The sequence below is a fragment of the Varanus komodoensis genome, unplaced genomic scaffold, assembly GCF_004798865.1.
Source record: "Varanus komodoensis strain SLA01 unplaced genomic scaffold, ASM479886v1 scaffold15, whole genome shotgun sequence".
In the NCBI taxonomy this organism is placed as follows: domain Eukaryota; kingdom Metazoa; phylum Chordata; class Lepidosauria; order Squamata; family Varanidae; genus Varanus; species Varanus komodoensis.
The window spans coordinates 9,068,509-9,084,678 of record NW_025335440.1 but is presented as its reverse complement, the minus strand read 5'-3'; the positions used below and the strand labels follow the sequence as shown (position 1 = coordinate 9,084,678).

Sequence of the window (16,170 nt, the reverse complement as noted above, 5' to 3'; positions counted from 1 at the left end):
GCTCTTTAGAAGGCCAGATACTGAAGATGAAACTCAAATGCTTTGGCCTCCTTATGAGAAGGAAGGACTCCCTGGAGAAGAGCCTAATGCTGGGAACAATAGATGGCAAAAGAAGGAGGGGACGGCAGAGGATGAGGTGGCTGGATGGAGTCACTGAAGCAGTTGGTGTGAGCTTGGGTGGACTCCGGGGGATGGTGGAGGACAGGGGGGCCTGGAGGAGTGTTGTCCGTGGGGCCACGATGGGTCGGACGTGACCTTGCGACTAACAACAATGATTTTCCCGCCTGCAGCCTCCTGTGCCTCCCCTCCTGTGGCCCCTCCAGGCCGCTGTTCTCCCTGCTCCAATAAAGCTGAGAGCTCAGAGATTTTGGTAGTGGGCAGGGAGGCTGGTTGGCTACTGGAGATAGTCAACACCATGGCCACCTGTTGACCTGCTCTTTTAAGTCAGGCTAGGCAAGCGGGATCTCCAGCATGCAGGCCCCTTTGGAAATTTATTTTTGTATTACATTTACATCCTGCCATCTTTCCTCCCAAAGAACTTTCCGCTTGCTCCTCTCCATCTTATCCTCACAAGAACAATGTGGGGTAGATTGGGCTGAGAGTCGGGCTGACACAAACACCCACCTTCGTATGTTGGTTTCCCGCTGGATTATGTGGGTTGGTTTTATGACCAGCAAGTCCTGATCCTTCAGCAGTGCTTGCGGTGATGGCTGCTACCGCAGATCAATGTTGAGAGATCGAACAAAAGCTTAGAAGATAATTCTGCCAGCAGCTTAGGAAACCTCCACTTTCAGGAATAGTGTGCCCCGTATAGCAAATCCTGGGAAGGGACTGCAGTGGATGGCTTTCACCGCCTTGCTTTACTTGAAGGCTTCTGGGAAAAGTATGGCTAGCCCCTGTTGGAAACAGTTTGCTAGGTTAGGAGGATGCTTTGCCTAGCCTGGCACAGCACAGCAATCCTTCTGTTCTTGTGTGGATGTTGTTGCTTTTTGGAGTAGTTGGAAGCTCACCTGCTCTTGCTCTCTTTACTTTGTACCACGCTTCTGGCATATGAGGGCTCAGTCCTTGACGGAATGCTTGTTTCTGGTATGAACCATGTGAAGCTGCTGTGTGTTCTTCATTCTTCGCCCAAATACTCTGATCTCTGGATTTCATTTCTAGCTTTTACTCTCTCAGCTTCTCATTGGGCGTTTGGAGAGAACATTCTGCTACGTATGTATTTTATTTAATAGATTTATCTACTGCTTCCCATATTAAAAAAATAAAAACTCTATAAGCAGTTTTGACTCACTGAATCCAGTAGCAAGCATTGACGTAACCCAAAGACCAGAAACCATTCTAAATTTCATGGCAAGAAAAAACTGCATTTTGCAAGCTGATTGCCTAATGCAAAAAATCCCTTCCACCCCCAGAATACTCAGAGGAGACTTCTGCATCATGCCTTCTGTATATGTTGGACTACAACTCCCATGGCCGGGGATTCTGGGAGTTGTAGCCCGATATGGGCAGAAGGCACCAGGTGGGATGGAGCTAACTTGAGGGATTTTTGAAACCAAGTTGGAGGGCGAGGTACAGAAGGGTCAGGGAGATGGGGAACTTTGGCAGGTTGTTCCTGCTAGAGAAGACTGCCCGCTCCGTTCTCCCACACTGCTGCCCCGTCCGTGTGTCCAGATGCCCTAACAGCTGGAAGCTGTCTATACCCCTGTTGTTACTTCCCTTTTCTAAGGGATTCAGCAGCTCTGGCAAATAGGCTCTTTTCCCACAGACTTTCTTGGTCAAATAAGAATTTCTGTCCTCCATCAGCCATTTGTTCCAAAAGGCTACCGCGCTCTTCCTACAAGTCCTCTGCAACGTGCTTTGCTTGTTCTGAAAGGAATTCTCAGGAGGCGTCCAGCTCAGACCTGATCGTCTTCCCAGTTACGAGGCCCTGGTTTGGGCCTGGAGGGGACCGGCTGGGCTGGCGGCTCAACCGCTCCCGCCCTTCTAGGGAAGCCTTTCCAGGAGATCCCAGGAAGTGCAGTGATTAACACTAGCTGGGAAATGTCAGCTCTGACTCAATACCTTTAAAGCTGTGTGAATGACAACTTTGCAAGCAGTTGTGCCTTCTCTTTGAATCTGGATTGCAGCTGTGTCCCCTGCCCCCTCGCTTGTTTTGGTTTTAGAGGGACTAGGAACTGAGCATCATCCTTGGATGTTTAACAAACAAGATTTCTTGTTTACAAGGCTCACAAATAGGCTTGTCTGAAGAGGCATCCTGTCTATTTCTGTTGACAAAGACTGGAGGAAGGGCTTTCCTGGAAGCAGAAATGCTTTTTGGATTCAAAACGTGGGCAGCAGGGAGATGACCCCTGATGCAGCTTTTTAGTATCTTCTTAGCTCACCCTGTGGAAGAAAGTTCATGCATTTACAGATCAGTTAAGACACTGTCTGTTGTTGGTAACATTCAGATAAACCCTGGCAGAAAAGGGTTGCTTATGTGACTTTGTGTTGTAGAGTGCCTGCACCCCTTTCTCAGGGAGCACCCAACAATTCCAAGCCAGGTTTGTTGTTAGTGGCGAAGGAAGTTGTGTCGGACCCATCAGGACCCTGTTTAGCATTTGCTTAGAGTAAGGTGGGACCTGATAGCTTCCCCAAGAAGCTGCCAGGGCTCTTGTTTTTGCAATAGTAATAACTGATAAGGCAACCAGGTTTAAGCATTGCAATCTCCCTTATTTGCGTGCCAGAGTCTCCCTCAGTGATGGTTATGTTAATCTCCTCCAGTCAAATGCCATTGTATTGAGCCCCCTCTGCAGACCTTCCTCCTCCTCCTCCTCACTGTGATCACCTTATTTCATCATCAACTGCCCAGCTGCTGGGCCCATGTGACTCAGAATCTATAAAGCCAGTGTGGCGTAGTGGTTAAGAGCATGGGACTGGGACTCAGAGGATCTGGGTTCGAGTCCCCGCTCAGCCATGGAGCCAACTGGGTGACTCTGGGCCACTCACAGACTCTCAGCCCAACCTACCTCACAGGGTTGTTGTTGTGGGGATAAGATGGAGGAGGGGAATGAAGTAAGCTGCCTTGAGCCCTTTGTAGGGAAAAGGCAGGCTATAAATCCATAAATAAATAAATAAATAAATAAATACATAAATAAATAAATACATACATAAAGCACTCTGTGTACCTTCTAAAAATTTGTAGTTGGCGGTGAGAACCACTACCCGGGAGCATGCTGTCCTAAGTAACTGCAGGAGTCTTGGGCGATCTTTCAATAAAACTGCTGAGGTTCAAAGGTCTTTCCTGACTGAAGCTGGTCATCCTTGTTGCAGCTGCCATTGAGGCTTCCCGACACCTGAAGCAACCAAGACAATACTTGTAGAGCACGATTATGGAATATCCCTGCATCCTTGTCTTGGCTTTCTGTCTCCAGAGTTTTGCTTTAAAAACCTAGCAGTACAAGTTAGCAGCAAAATCTGGCTTTTAATGTCCCAGCATCACAAGGACCCCTGACCGCATCCCCAAGAATGGTTTTGGAGCAATTTAAAAATGTTTCTGGATGATAAAATGGAAGGTGCTCTTATAAATATACGAACATATGTATTACTCTTTAAATCAAAGAAACTTGTGGAGGGGGACAGAGAATGGAAGGCTAAACCAGTAATCAGAGCAGTAAATTGCACATTTCTTGTGCAGATTCTAGAATCAGGAGAAAGCTGTCAGGTGAAGGACTTGCTGTAACCCCTCTTTCTCTTCATACTTTTATAACTTTGTCTGTGGCAGTATTTTAGGGCCTGCATGCGATAACATATATTTGGGGGTTGCTGCGTGTGTTGGATTTTGTAGGCTGTGAAAAATGTACCTTGTGGACCTAACCTTTTATTTTAATAAAAGTTTCCTAGTCCTTATGCACAAATGTTCAGATATAAGGGAAGGATAGAACAAGAATTTCCAGTATTGAAAGGGAAGGCCCCTTGGTTGCCTTTGTTTCTTATATATTATTACAATTTTCTTGTCCCTGCTCTTGAGTTGGCTTTGCCCAAAATGCTGGGCCCAGCCCTCTAACCATTTCCTCCCCTCAAGTCCAAATTCTTTGCATACCTAAATTTTGGAATCAGTATTAGTTGTACAGAATAAGCCGGGAAAATGCACGTCTACGTTCCCTGAGCAGGCCATAGTGACACACAACTTCATACAGTTTGGATGGCTGTAACGTGCTTGCCTGTGGGCTGCCTTTCAAAACTGTTCAGAAACTTTTGCTAATCCAGAATACTGCAGCCAAACTCTTGACTAGGCTGGTTACAGGGAGCACGTGTCCCGCTTGTTACACCAGCTTTACCAGCTATCTCTCTGGTTTTGTTTCGAATTCAAAGTGGTGGTCATGAATATGACCTATTATTATTATTATTATTATTATTATTATTATTATTATTATTATTACATTTCTATGCCGCCCCTTGCCGAAACCTCGGGGCGGCTTACAACACGATAAAATACAATGAAATACAATAGCACATAATAAATTACCATTAAATACAAAATACAAAAAATACATTGATTTACAAATATAAGATTAAAATTATCAGTATAAATTAAGTAAATAAAAATATAGGAGGAGAAAGAGAAGGAAGAAGAAGTTGCCCTGGCCAGATCATATGTTTTAACAATTCAAATGATGTTTAAATAAAAAGGTCTTTACCTGGCGCCGAATGACTTATAATGCCCTATATACAGCTTGGACTGGACGATTGGAAAAATGCTTTCCCCCATAAAAGCATGCTGTAGAGGCCCTTCTTGTGAGACCAAAAGGCACGTGTTTTGATGCAAGGCAGGGACTTTTTGGTGGCTGCTCCCAGGCTGGGCAGCTCCTTCCCAAAGGAGGCCAGCTTTGCACTTTCTGGGTTGTCCTTTTGCTGGCAGGCAACACTGTTTTCAAGAAAGCCTTTGGCCTGTAAATGATCCTGTTTTGTCTTATAATAATGTTTTCATTCTATTTAATGTGTTTTATTCTTTTACTCTGTTTTTAAATGTTGTCTAAGCCACCTTAAGTTCCAGTTTTTTAAAAAAGGTGGGATATAAATAATGTTTAAATTGCAGAATCAGTTTTTTGCAGAAATTTAATGATTTGGGGCAAAAATGCCCATGCTCAGTGGTAGACTTCATATTCTGCAGTGGGGATGGGATGGAGAGAATACTCCCATTCTCATCTGGGTCTGTTTCATTAGTCTGTTTTGCCCATTTTGGCATAAAATCTGTGACTTTAAACACACACACCATGTTCATTATGTTTCAATATGTTTTCCAGGCATTTGAACTTAAAATGCATAGCTTTATATGCACTTTGATACATTTCTTGAGCCAAGAACTGCACTGCAATATTCAGCAAAATTAAAAAATAGGAAGCTGTGTTCCAGCCCACCTGTTTGTCTGGGAAGTGTCTTTAAAAAGGCTAGTGTCTTTAAAAAGTGCAGACCAAACAAAATCCAACCACACGGCCTATACAAAACCCCACATTCAACCCATGATGTGCCTGGTTTCAGGTAGCAGCATTGGGAAAGAGCTCTGCTGCCTCTCAGAAACTGGGTTAAATAGACTCATGTTGTACCTTGGTAGAAGATAGTGCTTTGTAAACACGTGTTGTTTCCTAGAACTCAGAGAGTAAAAGTGGAGGCGGAAGGATGGTGTTTCCACGCAGACCAGAAACACGCATGTTTGATCAGTGTGGTTGTGACCTCCACTCCCAAGTTGGTGGGGAGATCCCCCTTCTCTTGTCTGGGGCAATTGTGACAGAAAAATTATTTTTTCCTACGTTTCACAATGAGAGGACTTGACTGCCCTATTCCAGCAAGAAAGGGAGGGGAATATATCTTTAGGATTACCTCACTCCTTACATCCTTGCTGGGGAACATGATCCTTGGAGCTGAACATCTGAGGTATTAATGATGCTCTCCATTGAGGCATGCCAGAATGGAGCATCTTTTCCAGATCCCTGGGCATCAGTTAAAGACCCACCTCAGGCTTCCTCTCAGGTGTGGCTCAGCCAGTTCATTTATTTATTAAATTTATATGTCTCCTCATAGCCCACAGGCCCCTCTGGACAGTTTATAAATAGTAAAATCATCAAACCAATTCTTAATACATAGTTTTCATTTTATTAAGCACTGATTATTTTATTGCTATCATGTTAATTTCTTCCATAATTTTTATTGGAAAACAGTTTACAAGTTTGTGTCATTAAATAGAAATGAAAAATAAATAAACTCCTGGCCTTAGAGGAATAACTTTCTCTTTTCTATGCTTGCAGAAGTCTTCTCATGACAAACCATCACCATAAAAGGAGTGAGGAAATTCCATTTTCCTGTCACCACTCCATATATATATTTATACTATATATTCTCTCTCTCTCTCTCTCTCTCTCTCTCTCTCTCTCTCTCTCTCTCTCACACACACACACACACACACACACACAGAGAGAGAGAGAGAGAGAGAGAGAGAGAGAGAGAGAGAGAGAGATTTATATAAGTCTAGAAATTTCCCAGATTGACACACAGACCCACAGAGCAGTTTTTAGTTTTTTTTAGAAGGCAGTGAAGCATCCCTCTTTGAATTCCCTTTTCTAGAGCACATGCTCTAGAAACTAGGTAAACCGTGTGGAACTGAGGGACTTCCTTCCTGCTAATGATGACAAATGTCTCCATAGGACCTCCGTCCTGTCCTTCCTGAGAACAGTCTTTGGGCCAATTTCCAATCTTGAGAAGAAAGCACATCACCTAAAAGTGCTGCAGAATGTAATGCGTGAGGCTTGGAAGGATTCAGACAAGACAATCCTCAGTCTCAAAGGCTGCAGACGGTTCATGTTTTTACTTACTTCCTTTGCAGATGAAGAAGAGGCGCTCAACTCTATCATGAAAGATCTTGCAGCCTTGGGCAAATGTGGAGGTCTCCTCGACAGCAACCGGAACAAAAACCATGTCCATTCCAGCAAACAGGTGAGCAATGGTTCCCGGAATCCCTTCTGCAGTACGCAGAGCGTTTGTTGTGCAGCTCAAAACAGCTTGCAATTTGTTCTTGGCTGCAGAATTGCACTGCCCTGGAATTACGTGAGAAACATAATATTAACTGGCATCTGTTCCTAATGTCCTTTCCTGGAATCATGGCAACTTGGGTAGCTTATTTGAGCAACCTGTAAAGTTGCAGTCAAAAGTGGTTTTGGTCTATCAGGGAGAAGTGAATTTTGTCTTGGATCAGAACCAGATCAGGCATTGCTTTGACAAACATGACTTTCCAGTCTTCTGTGTCCTGAGAGAACAGGGAGTGGGGCTGGACACATTCGCGTGGGGTGATCCGTGGGAGGGAGGGCTCATTAATACCTGCCACTTCTCCTCTTTCTCCTGGCCTCCTTTCCCAGAACTAGGCTTAATCTCCTGTTGCAGAGATGCACTGGGGGACAATTGCAGGGGAAGCCTGCATGGGCAGAGGGAAGATTGCTCACTTTCCTTTTGAAAGGCAAGATGAGTCATTTTGGCTTTATGGATGGAATTGTAGAGAAAGAAGGGACCACGGGAGACATCTAGAGCCAACGTCTTGCCAAGACCAGCCCTTCCAAAATCCAGGCTACAACATACCCTAGGAAGAGAGCGGCTGCATTGCCTAAAGGTGCTGAGAGAGCAAAATCACCAAGAGGAGACCCATCTGGTAACAGCTCTTCTCACTTGGTGCCCTCCAGATGCAGCTCCCACAAAGGGAGTTGTAATCTAAAACTTCTGGAAGGCACCACTTTGGGGGAGGCTGTATTAACATACGAAGCTGATTTGTCTGGATTTGGGCCATCGGCCCAGCTGTCCGCTCTGCATGGAAGCAGCTCTGCAAAGGGTTTCCCCACCTCTGTCCTGCAAGATTAGTTCATGGCAGATTCTTCCCTAGAGTAAGCGTGGCGCCGTCTTCCTGCAGAGGGCACACTGGGCTACCAGGTGCGGGAGCCAGTGTGGTGTCACGGGGGGAGCAAAAGATTTGAGGCAGGGGAAGTGCAGCGCTTCCTCTTAGCCACGGAGAACACATGGAGTTAGCCTTGATCTCAGTAGGCCAGAATGCTGGGCAGAGAGCAATAGAATGAAGTTCAGGAGGGACAAATGTCAAGTCCTCCACTTTAGGAAATGAATTGCACCGGCTCAGCAGTGCTGCAGATGAGAAGGATCTTGGGCTGGTTGTCGATCACATATCGGCTAAATATGAGCCGACCGTGTGATGCAGCTGCAAAAAGCACAAATGCTATTTTACCTGCATTAACAGAAGCACCACTTCCAAAACATGTGAAATATTAGTTCCCCTATATTCAACATTAGTCAGACCTCACCTGGAGTCCTGTGTCCAGTTCTGGACACCTACGTTTAAGAAAGATGTGGACAAGCTGGAAAGGGTCCAGAGGAGGGCAGCAAGGATGATCCAGGGGTTGGAAACACTGCTCTGTGAGGAGAGATTGAGAGAACTGGACATGTTTAGCCTCGAGAAGACGGAGGGGAAAGATGATAGCGCACCACAAGTACCTGAAAGGCTGCCACAGAGGGGAAGGACAAGATCTCTTCTCATCCATTCCTGAGTGCAGGACATGCGTTAAAAGAAACCAGATTTAGACTAGACACACCAGGAAGAATTTGTGCACTGTCAGAGCAGTACGACAGTGGAATCTATTACATTGGGAAGTTGTGAGCTCTCCCTTGCCGGAGATATTCAGAAGGCATCTGAGTGGGATGGTGTAACTTAGTGACCTGCACCAGCAGGAGGTTGGATCCATTGGCCTTCTGCCGCTCCCAACTCTAGCATTCTGAGTCTGTCAACCAGGCCTACATCTCGGGGGCTGTTGCGAAGATGAAGTGGAGAAATTGTCATTGCCTCTCTGAGTTCTTCAGAAACTGCCTTTAGTGGAAGCTGCTAGAGACAGTGAGGTGCAGTGTGGTGTAGTGGTGAGGCTGTTGGGCTGGGGACCTCGGAGGTCCGGGTTCTAGTCCCCATTTGGCCATGGGCTCCCTGGGTAACTTGGGGCCAGTCCCTCACTCTCAGCCTAACCTACCTCACAGGGTTGGTGTTGTGAGGATGAAATGGAAGGCCAGGAAATGTTTTAAATAAAGTGAATGAAAACGCCAAGGCTCTGGGTGGGCTGCTATGCAGCCGATTCTTTGCAATGATTTGGTGAGGTAGCAACTGAGCAATGGTGTCTTGTCAGGAGAATTATTTAGCAACCGAGCAAGGAGGATGCTGCGAGAGGTGCATGGAAATGAATGTTGAGGACCAAAGTTCAGGGTGGATCACATGCTGTGCATGCGGTTGGTCCCAAGTGCAGGTCCCGGCATCTCTAGATAAAGCAGTGAAGCAGCTGGTGGGAAAGATCTCTCTGCCTGAGAACCCTAGAGCAAATTTCCCCAACCTGGTGCCTTCCAACGTTCTAGTCTTCAACTCCCATCAGTCCCAGCCATCATGGCCAGTGGTCGGGACTTCTGGGAAATGTGGTACAAAATGCCTGGTTGAGTGAAGTGGCTGTGGAGAGCCTCCAAGGGTTATGGTAGGCAATCCTGATCCAAGGAGGCATGTGTTCTGCCTCAATCTAAGGCTTGTTGTTGTTGTCGTCGTCGTCTTCGTCGTCGTCGGCCATCAAGTCATCTCATGGCAACCCCGAGAAGGAAAGCCCTCCAAGATGTCCTGCCCGTGACAGCTCCATTCAGCTCTCCCGAGTTCGTAGCAACTTCCTCGACTAGGTCCATCCATCTCATATTTGGGCTTCCCTTATGTCTTCTACCTTCATTTTTCTCTAACGTTATTGTCTTTTCCAGGGAGTTTTGCCTTCTCATGAGGTGCCAAAGTATGACAGCCTCAGTTTGGCCATTTTTGCTTCTAGGGAAATTCTGGCTTGACTTGTTTGTCTTTCTGTCAGTCCACGGTATTCACAAAGCGCTCGTTCAGCACCATGTTCTGAACGCATCGATCTTCTTTCTGTCGGCTTTCATCAGTGTCCAGCTTTCACATCCAGACATAGTGACTGGGAATACAGTGGTGTGGATGATCTTGACCTTGGTTACTACCGAAATGTCTTTACACTTGATGATCTGTTCTTGTCCCCCCATTGCTGCCCTTCCAAGTCTCAGACGTCTTCTGATTTCTTGGCTGCAGCCTCCCTTTGAAGTGATGACTGAGCTGAGGTATGTGAAATGGGTCCCAATTTCGACTTCTAAGGTAGCTTCTCGAGTGCGTTTTACGGGGGCTTGAGCTTCAGCTGTTGAGCAGACATCCTTGTGGTACATTGAGTAAAGACGGCACTGTGACCCTCTTCCCCCACTTGAGAAATCCCATGCCAGGAAAAGTCGGTACCAAAGTGACGCTCCTTGTTGATGGAAGCTGAAGCTCGGCATCCATCACTTTTGATGTGTGTCCTTCAGGGTGGAATGGCTCTTCTAGCTGAACCGGACGCTCGCAGCAGCTTGTGCTGAAAATGATCCAAGATGTTCAGCAACTACGACAGCTCCCAAACAGCTGGAGTGGTGTCAGATGACCCAGCAAGGCTTTTGCTGGCTTGTGGGGGGATTAACATTTTAGGGAAAAGGACGGGCGGAGACCGCGTGTGGCAGGGACCATCTTGGAACCATCTGAGAACAATCTGAATGTAAGAATTTATTTGTGAATTGAAGGCTTTCTTTACCAAGGCTACAACACATTCCTTCGTTTTCGTTTCCCAAGGTTAAACCTTGCCTGTATTTACCACCGTTGCTTGAATATTTGCCTCCCACACCCCTTCCAAGCTTAGTATACGCCCACATCTTCCCCTCTCCTCTTTATTTTTTCTTTGGAAGACCTGAGCATTTTCAGCATGGACTGTCTTGCACTATGACAGGAAAAACACAAGAAGGAAGGGCAACGTTGTCAGAAGGGGATGGAGCTTAAGTCATCGCTGTAGTGATCAAGTACTCGGAAGCCTCGTCAGTGAGGGGCACTTAGATTCATAGTGGAAATCTCTGGATTGAAGTAAAGGGATATCAAATACGATTCTTTGCTTCAGCCAACATCTGATTTCAGCACTATTTCATCTGTATTTCATCTGGCTTCAGCAGTTGCTTGGCAACCAAAATAAGCACACAGCGAATGGCTCCTTCCTCCAGTTGCTGTGTGTGGAATTCACACTCAGGCCCTGCCGAGACGCCGTGAAAACGACAGGATTGCCGTCTCCTCTCTGTCTTGCCTGCAAGCTGCCCCTCTCTTACTTCACTCTTGCTTCCGACCTCAGTCAAAGTGGAGGGTCATCCATAGCCAGTCCCTCCTTGCATCACGGGCTGTTCCATGACGCACCGCACAATCGGGTCTGATCGGGCTGTGTGTCTACCGAGAGCCACATGGAGAAAACAGCCAGCTCCTTTCTGTCACTTTTTTGCCATTTTAATGGCACACTCCATTTTTTATTGCAAGCAGCAGCCATTTCTTCAGGGAATGCGGCATGAAGTCATGATTCACCTCATTCAGAGCTGCATTGTTGTTGTTTTTCGGATTTTCCAATATTTCTCCTAATCTAAACCAGGCAGTGTGGCTGCGTCCTGTCCTCCTGCTGAAATCTTCCGTGAAATTTAAGAAGAAATTTTGTTGGTGTCCGTCTCTCTCGCTCTCTATTTCTCATACACACACACACCCCAGAGGCGGGGGGGCGGGCATGAAGCATACATTAAAGCTGCGGTTTTCTCTCTCATGGGATGGAGGCATCCATCTTCTCCCTGCGACTCAGGTGCTGATTTGGCTTTCTCTGTTCTTTCTGTGGGCTGATGAAGGCTCCTCAGCCAATCTCAATGGTCTTACGGAATGGCCACAATGTCTGAACACAAGGAAATTGCAGTCCAGCACCTCTGGGGTGCACCAGATGGGGTTCAGCTGCTGCAAGAGTCCTTCCAGGGTGTAACAGCAGCTGTTTCAAGATGCACCTTTCGGAGCCTGGCTTATTTGCGAGGTTTTCCCCCAGCAGAGCAGGAGAGGAAAGGGGGGAGGGAGGGGCTTGGCACCAGTCCTTTTCTTGCCCAAAGGAAACCATATTCACAAAGGCAGCTGCACACGGAAGGGCATAAGAAAAGCCCTGCGGGATCAGACCAATGGTCCATCCAGTTCATTGCCACGGTGGGAAAGCAGCTGTCTGAGGATCCCTCCAGCAGGACAGGTGCAAGATCTCCACCTGCCCAAGCCCCAGCCAGCAAGTCTAGAAGCCATTGACTGCTTCCTCCTCCTCCGTGAATCTGTCCAGTCTCCTTTTACACCCACCCAAATGGGTGACCACCACTTCCCAGGCCTGCATATGAAGAGTGGAGATGAATAAATGTCGCAGGGTGCCAGGGCATGGTCAGCCAGGGCTGGCTCCAGGCCTTTGAGGCTCCCTGCGCAGGGCGCACTGGCTGTGCCACCTGCTGCCTGGAGGGAGAGAGCCACGGGCAGGCGGGCATGGCATCTCCTGCTCCCCTTCCATCCTCGCTGTGGTCTGGGCCAGAGCGAGGGCGCAAGAGCAGCAGGCTTGCCCTGGAGAAGAGCAGGGATACATCCGGAGGGACTCCTCCCAGTGGGCCCCTGCCGGAGCCCAGCTAGGCCTGCCCTGGGTGCTGACCCTGGTTGGGTTCTTCGGCATTAAGCTACAATTTGGCAAGAGCCCTTCCATGTATTAATTTATATTCATATCCCCCTTTCCCCCCTTGTGAGACTCCAGGTGGTTCCCAGGTAGTCTCCCCTCCAAGCTCAGGCCAGCCTGGAGCTGCTTAGTCCAACGTGGCAGTTGCCTTGAGTGCCTTCAGACCAAACAGAGGAATGTTCCCTGTAAAAGAGGATGCACAACCACCCAAGTTGGAGAGGAGGAGGCGCAAAGGCAGGGGCTCTTGTGAGTGCTCAGCCATGTCTGCCCTTGATTCTGACTTAGGCCCAAAGCAAGAACTTCCCCCTGTCTTCTCTTGGTGGTCTCCTTCTGGGTGTGTAGGTAAGGAAGGTTGGACCCAAATGCAGATGGTTCCTGCTAGAGGTCTTTCTGAACTGATGGCTTGCAGAGGGCTTTTGAAATGAGGTGCAGGGCTGCAGCGCGAGGTGGCAGGTTACCTGTTTGAAATCTTTCTATTGGTGTCATTTTCTCAAGGATAGTCTTTCCCCCTGAACATTATCAGGGATAAGTCACAAAGCAGGTCAGGGGTTCTGACCTTTATGGCTGTGACAGGAGTAAAGAAGCAGCTTTAGTCAATCGAACTTGCAGTTTCAGCTGATTTCCAGATTGGTAAAAAATAAGAATCGATTTCTAAGCAATTCATTTATGAACATTTCCTGTCTTGGATAGGAGTGGGGATTTGGGGTAAATTAAAAGTGAGAGTAACAGTGTGACTTTGGACATATCTCTTTAGAAGTACACCCCACTGAATTCAGTGGGACATACTCCCATGGAATGTGTATTGGATTGTGCAGCCAAAACGCTGTACATTCTGAATCTCTCCAGCTGTGCAAGAAACAGCCACTTCCGCCTGTCTTTACATCTGTTTGTCTTGTTTATTGGGCACATGTCCCGTGTATGTGATCCCTACCCCCATCCCATTGAACTAGCAGTTTTGCCACACGTCTTCTCTCTCTAAGCCATGAACTCACCGTATCTGCCCTAACCTATATGACTGGCAAACCCACCCACCCCTCAGCGTTGAGAGATGCATGCAAAGGTCAGCTCTCCTGCTAAACGCTTTTGAGAAACAAGTTCAGACCTACACCCAAGTCTTCCAGAGTTTTCTGTGAGATGTGGCCGTTCTTGCCCAATGATGGAATTTCATGACGTTTTAACAAGATGTTCTGGCCTGGACAGCATGTCTGGGTACATTTCTAATTGCCCTGTGTACCAGCAGCTGGGCTTGCCACACACCCTCCGAAGCGGTTCTCTGGCAAGGCCTTTGCAAGCCCTGTTCGTGCCTCAGTGATGCCCCTTGGAGGAAGGAGACGATCGGCCAAGAGCAGCGCTGGATGGGAAAGTGGTTCTGTAGACAGACATATTCAAGAAAACATCTGTACTCATTCTTTCCACTCAGAGTAGTTGCAGTTTGCATGCAAGTTTGAGGGCAGAGCTGCTGCTTTGCATGATGGGAGGTCCCAGATTCTGTCCCAGCCAGAAGATCTAAGAGTGGGTACCCTCAGGTCGTGGTCTGAGATCTTGGAGAAACGCTTCTAGTCAGATTAGAGAAGATCAGCCCTGGCGAACTAGTGATTTGACCCGGAGTAAGGCAGCTTTTCCTACTCTTGTAGCCCCTGTATAAGCTTTTGCATCATCCATCATGCATTTGATGTAGCCTTAGTTTTATTTATTTATTTGATTTCTATACTGCGCAGGAGCCAAAGCTCTCTGGGAGGTATACAACATTTTAAAAACGATTAAAACATCATACAAATACAATATTTATTTGTCTTTTATTCATGTTTGGACAATACAAAACTTAAAACCAAATAAAAACAAAAAATGTGCATTAAAAAGATCCACTCAGACTCAGTCTAACACCAGTAGGCCCCAGTAACTAATTAAATGCCCCGCGGCATTCATCCATGGTTCCTCTTTTCCATACAGAAATAGGGAAGGGAGTAAAGATAATAGTTTGTTTTTCAAGAAAGAGGGCTATTTCTGCCTTTCCCAACCGGTTGCCCTCTAGATGTGTTGGACTACAACTCCCAGGATTCCACAATCACACCTGAAGGGAGCCGGGTTGGAGAAGACTTGGCCTGCATAACCTGGGATCCATCGAGACCCAGTTTGATGCCGTGCTTGGCGGGGCTTCGGTAGTTTGTTGAACAAAAGTCATTTGATCTTCTATACAAGTGTCCCCCCAGCCAGGCAATTAAGAAAAAGGTCATTATTTTTAATACAGGCATTTATGAAAACTGTGGTTGGCATCTAATGAAGCATCTCTCTGTTTCCACAGAAGTGCCTTTTCTAGGATAGGCAGCTGCTGTGACACAGACATGAATCATCGTAAAAACAGCAGAAGCTCTTTTTTATCTGCAATGATGGTTTTGTTATTAGTATGCAGTATTTTGCTAATGGGTTAAAATCCATATGATTCACCTTCATTGACCAATCATTTAGCGAGGTTATGATCCTGGCAATTAAAGCAGGGCCGAGCAACATCTGGGAAGCCCAATTTCCTTGCACCAGGACATACCAGGGGGCTGCACCCCTCCCCACTCCCCCAAATGTCCGTGACAGCTTGATTTGTTTCCAAAGAACAAAAAAATCACCCCCTTTTTGCTAATGCTCTGCTGAATTTCAACAGCTGATTCGGCAGTGGTGGGTTTCGCAAAAGGGGAGGGGGTCATGCAAGCTAATGTTGCCTGCCCCGTGTTAGAGTATTGGGCAATGACAGGAGAATCTGGGTTCAAATTCTCACTGATACTTGCATGGAGGGAGGGATTTGGCGTCTAGGACGATCATGCCCTGGGCAACTTTTGCACTTCGGAAACGTTGGCCTTGACACACGCTCTCCACCTCCCAGTTAATGGTGGGTAGGCACACAGCTCTCTGAAAGAATGCAGACGGTGCACTTGAGACCTGCTAATTTCTCCTCTTGGGAATCACGGGAATCTGGCGTGACCTCTGCTATTCTGTGCAGCTTTGCAGTTCTAGACATCTCTGCTTAAGAGTTAACCCCACTGAGTTTGGTGAGGACTGCCCCAAGGCATGCATGCAAGGGATTGCAGCCTCGATCCCATAACAGAAACCCTCTGGGAGCCAAGCTCCCCCTGGCCTGCCTCTGACCCATCTCCTGCAGGGCCTGGCCTTTCCCAGCCGTCTTCTTTCAGATGTGTAGGACCTGTCTCCTAGCCTGCCTCAGCCACGCTCTGCAAGGTAAGGCATAAGTCAGCAACAACCTGATGGCACCGGACAACAACGACGACAACCAGTTGGGGAGGCTGGCAGTGCCTATCCGGAGTTTGTTTTGGTTGTGCAGAAACGTTGGAGCGAGATTTTACTATGCTTATCGACCAGAATCCATCCATTTCCAGGAAAAGGAAAGGGCCAGTGATGCAAAACGCACACAGCTCGGTTGTTTGTGTTTTCGGTGTTTTGTTTGCCCTTCCCAACACTCTGCTTTTTCTTTGGGCCTCTTGCTCCAATAGCTGTTTTTCTAGCACTTAGTACTGGAGTGTGGGGGAAGCTGGATCCCAGCAGAATT

At 47.1% G+C, this 16,170-nt stretch overlaps 1 protein-coding gene across 2 annotated transcripts in view; it reads left to right on the top strand.

The window, feature by feature from the left end:
• Positions 1-16,170, top strand: part of LOC123020993 (mitogen-activated protein kinase kinase kinase 3-like) — a 103,913-nt gene that overhangs the window by 50,569 nt on the left and 37,174 nt on the right. For both annotated transcript variants that reach the window (XM_044425338.1, XM_044425337.1), the window contains exon 3: positions 6,857-6,966. In XM_044425338.1, the coding sequence (XP_044281273.1) occupies positions 6,857-6,966 (110 nt within the window). The remainder of the gene's footprint in view (positions 1-6,856; positions 6,967-16,170) is intronic.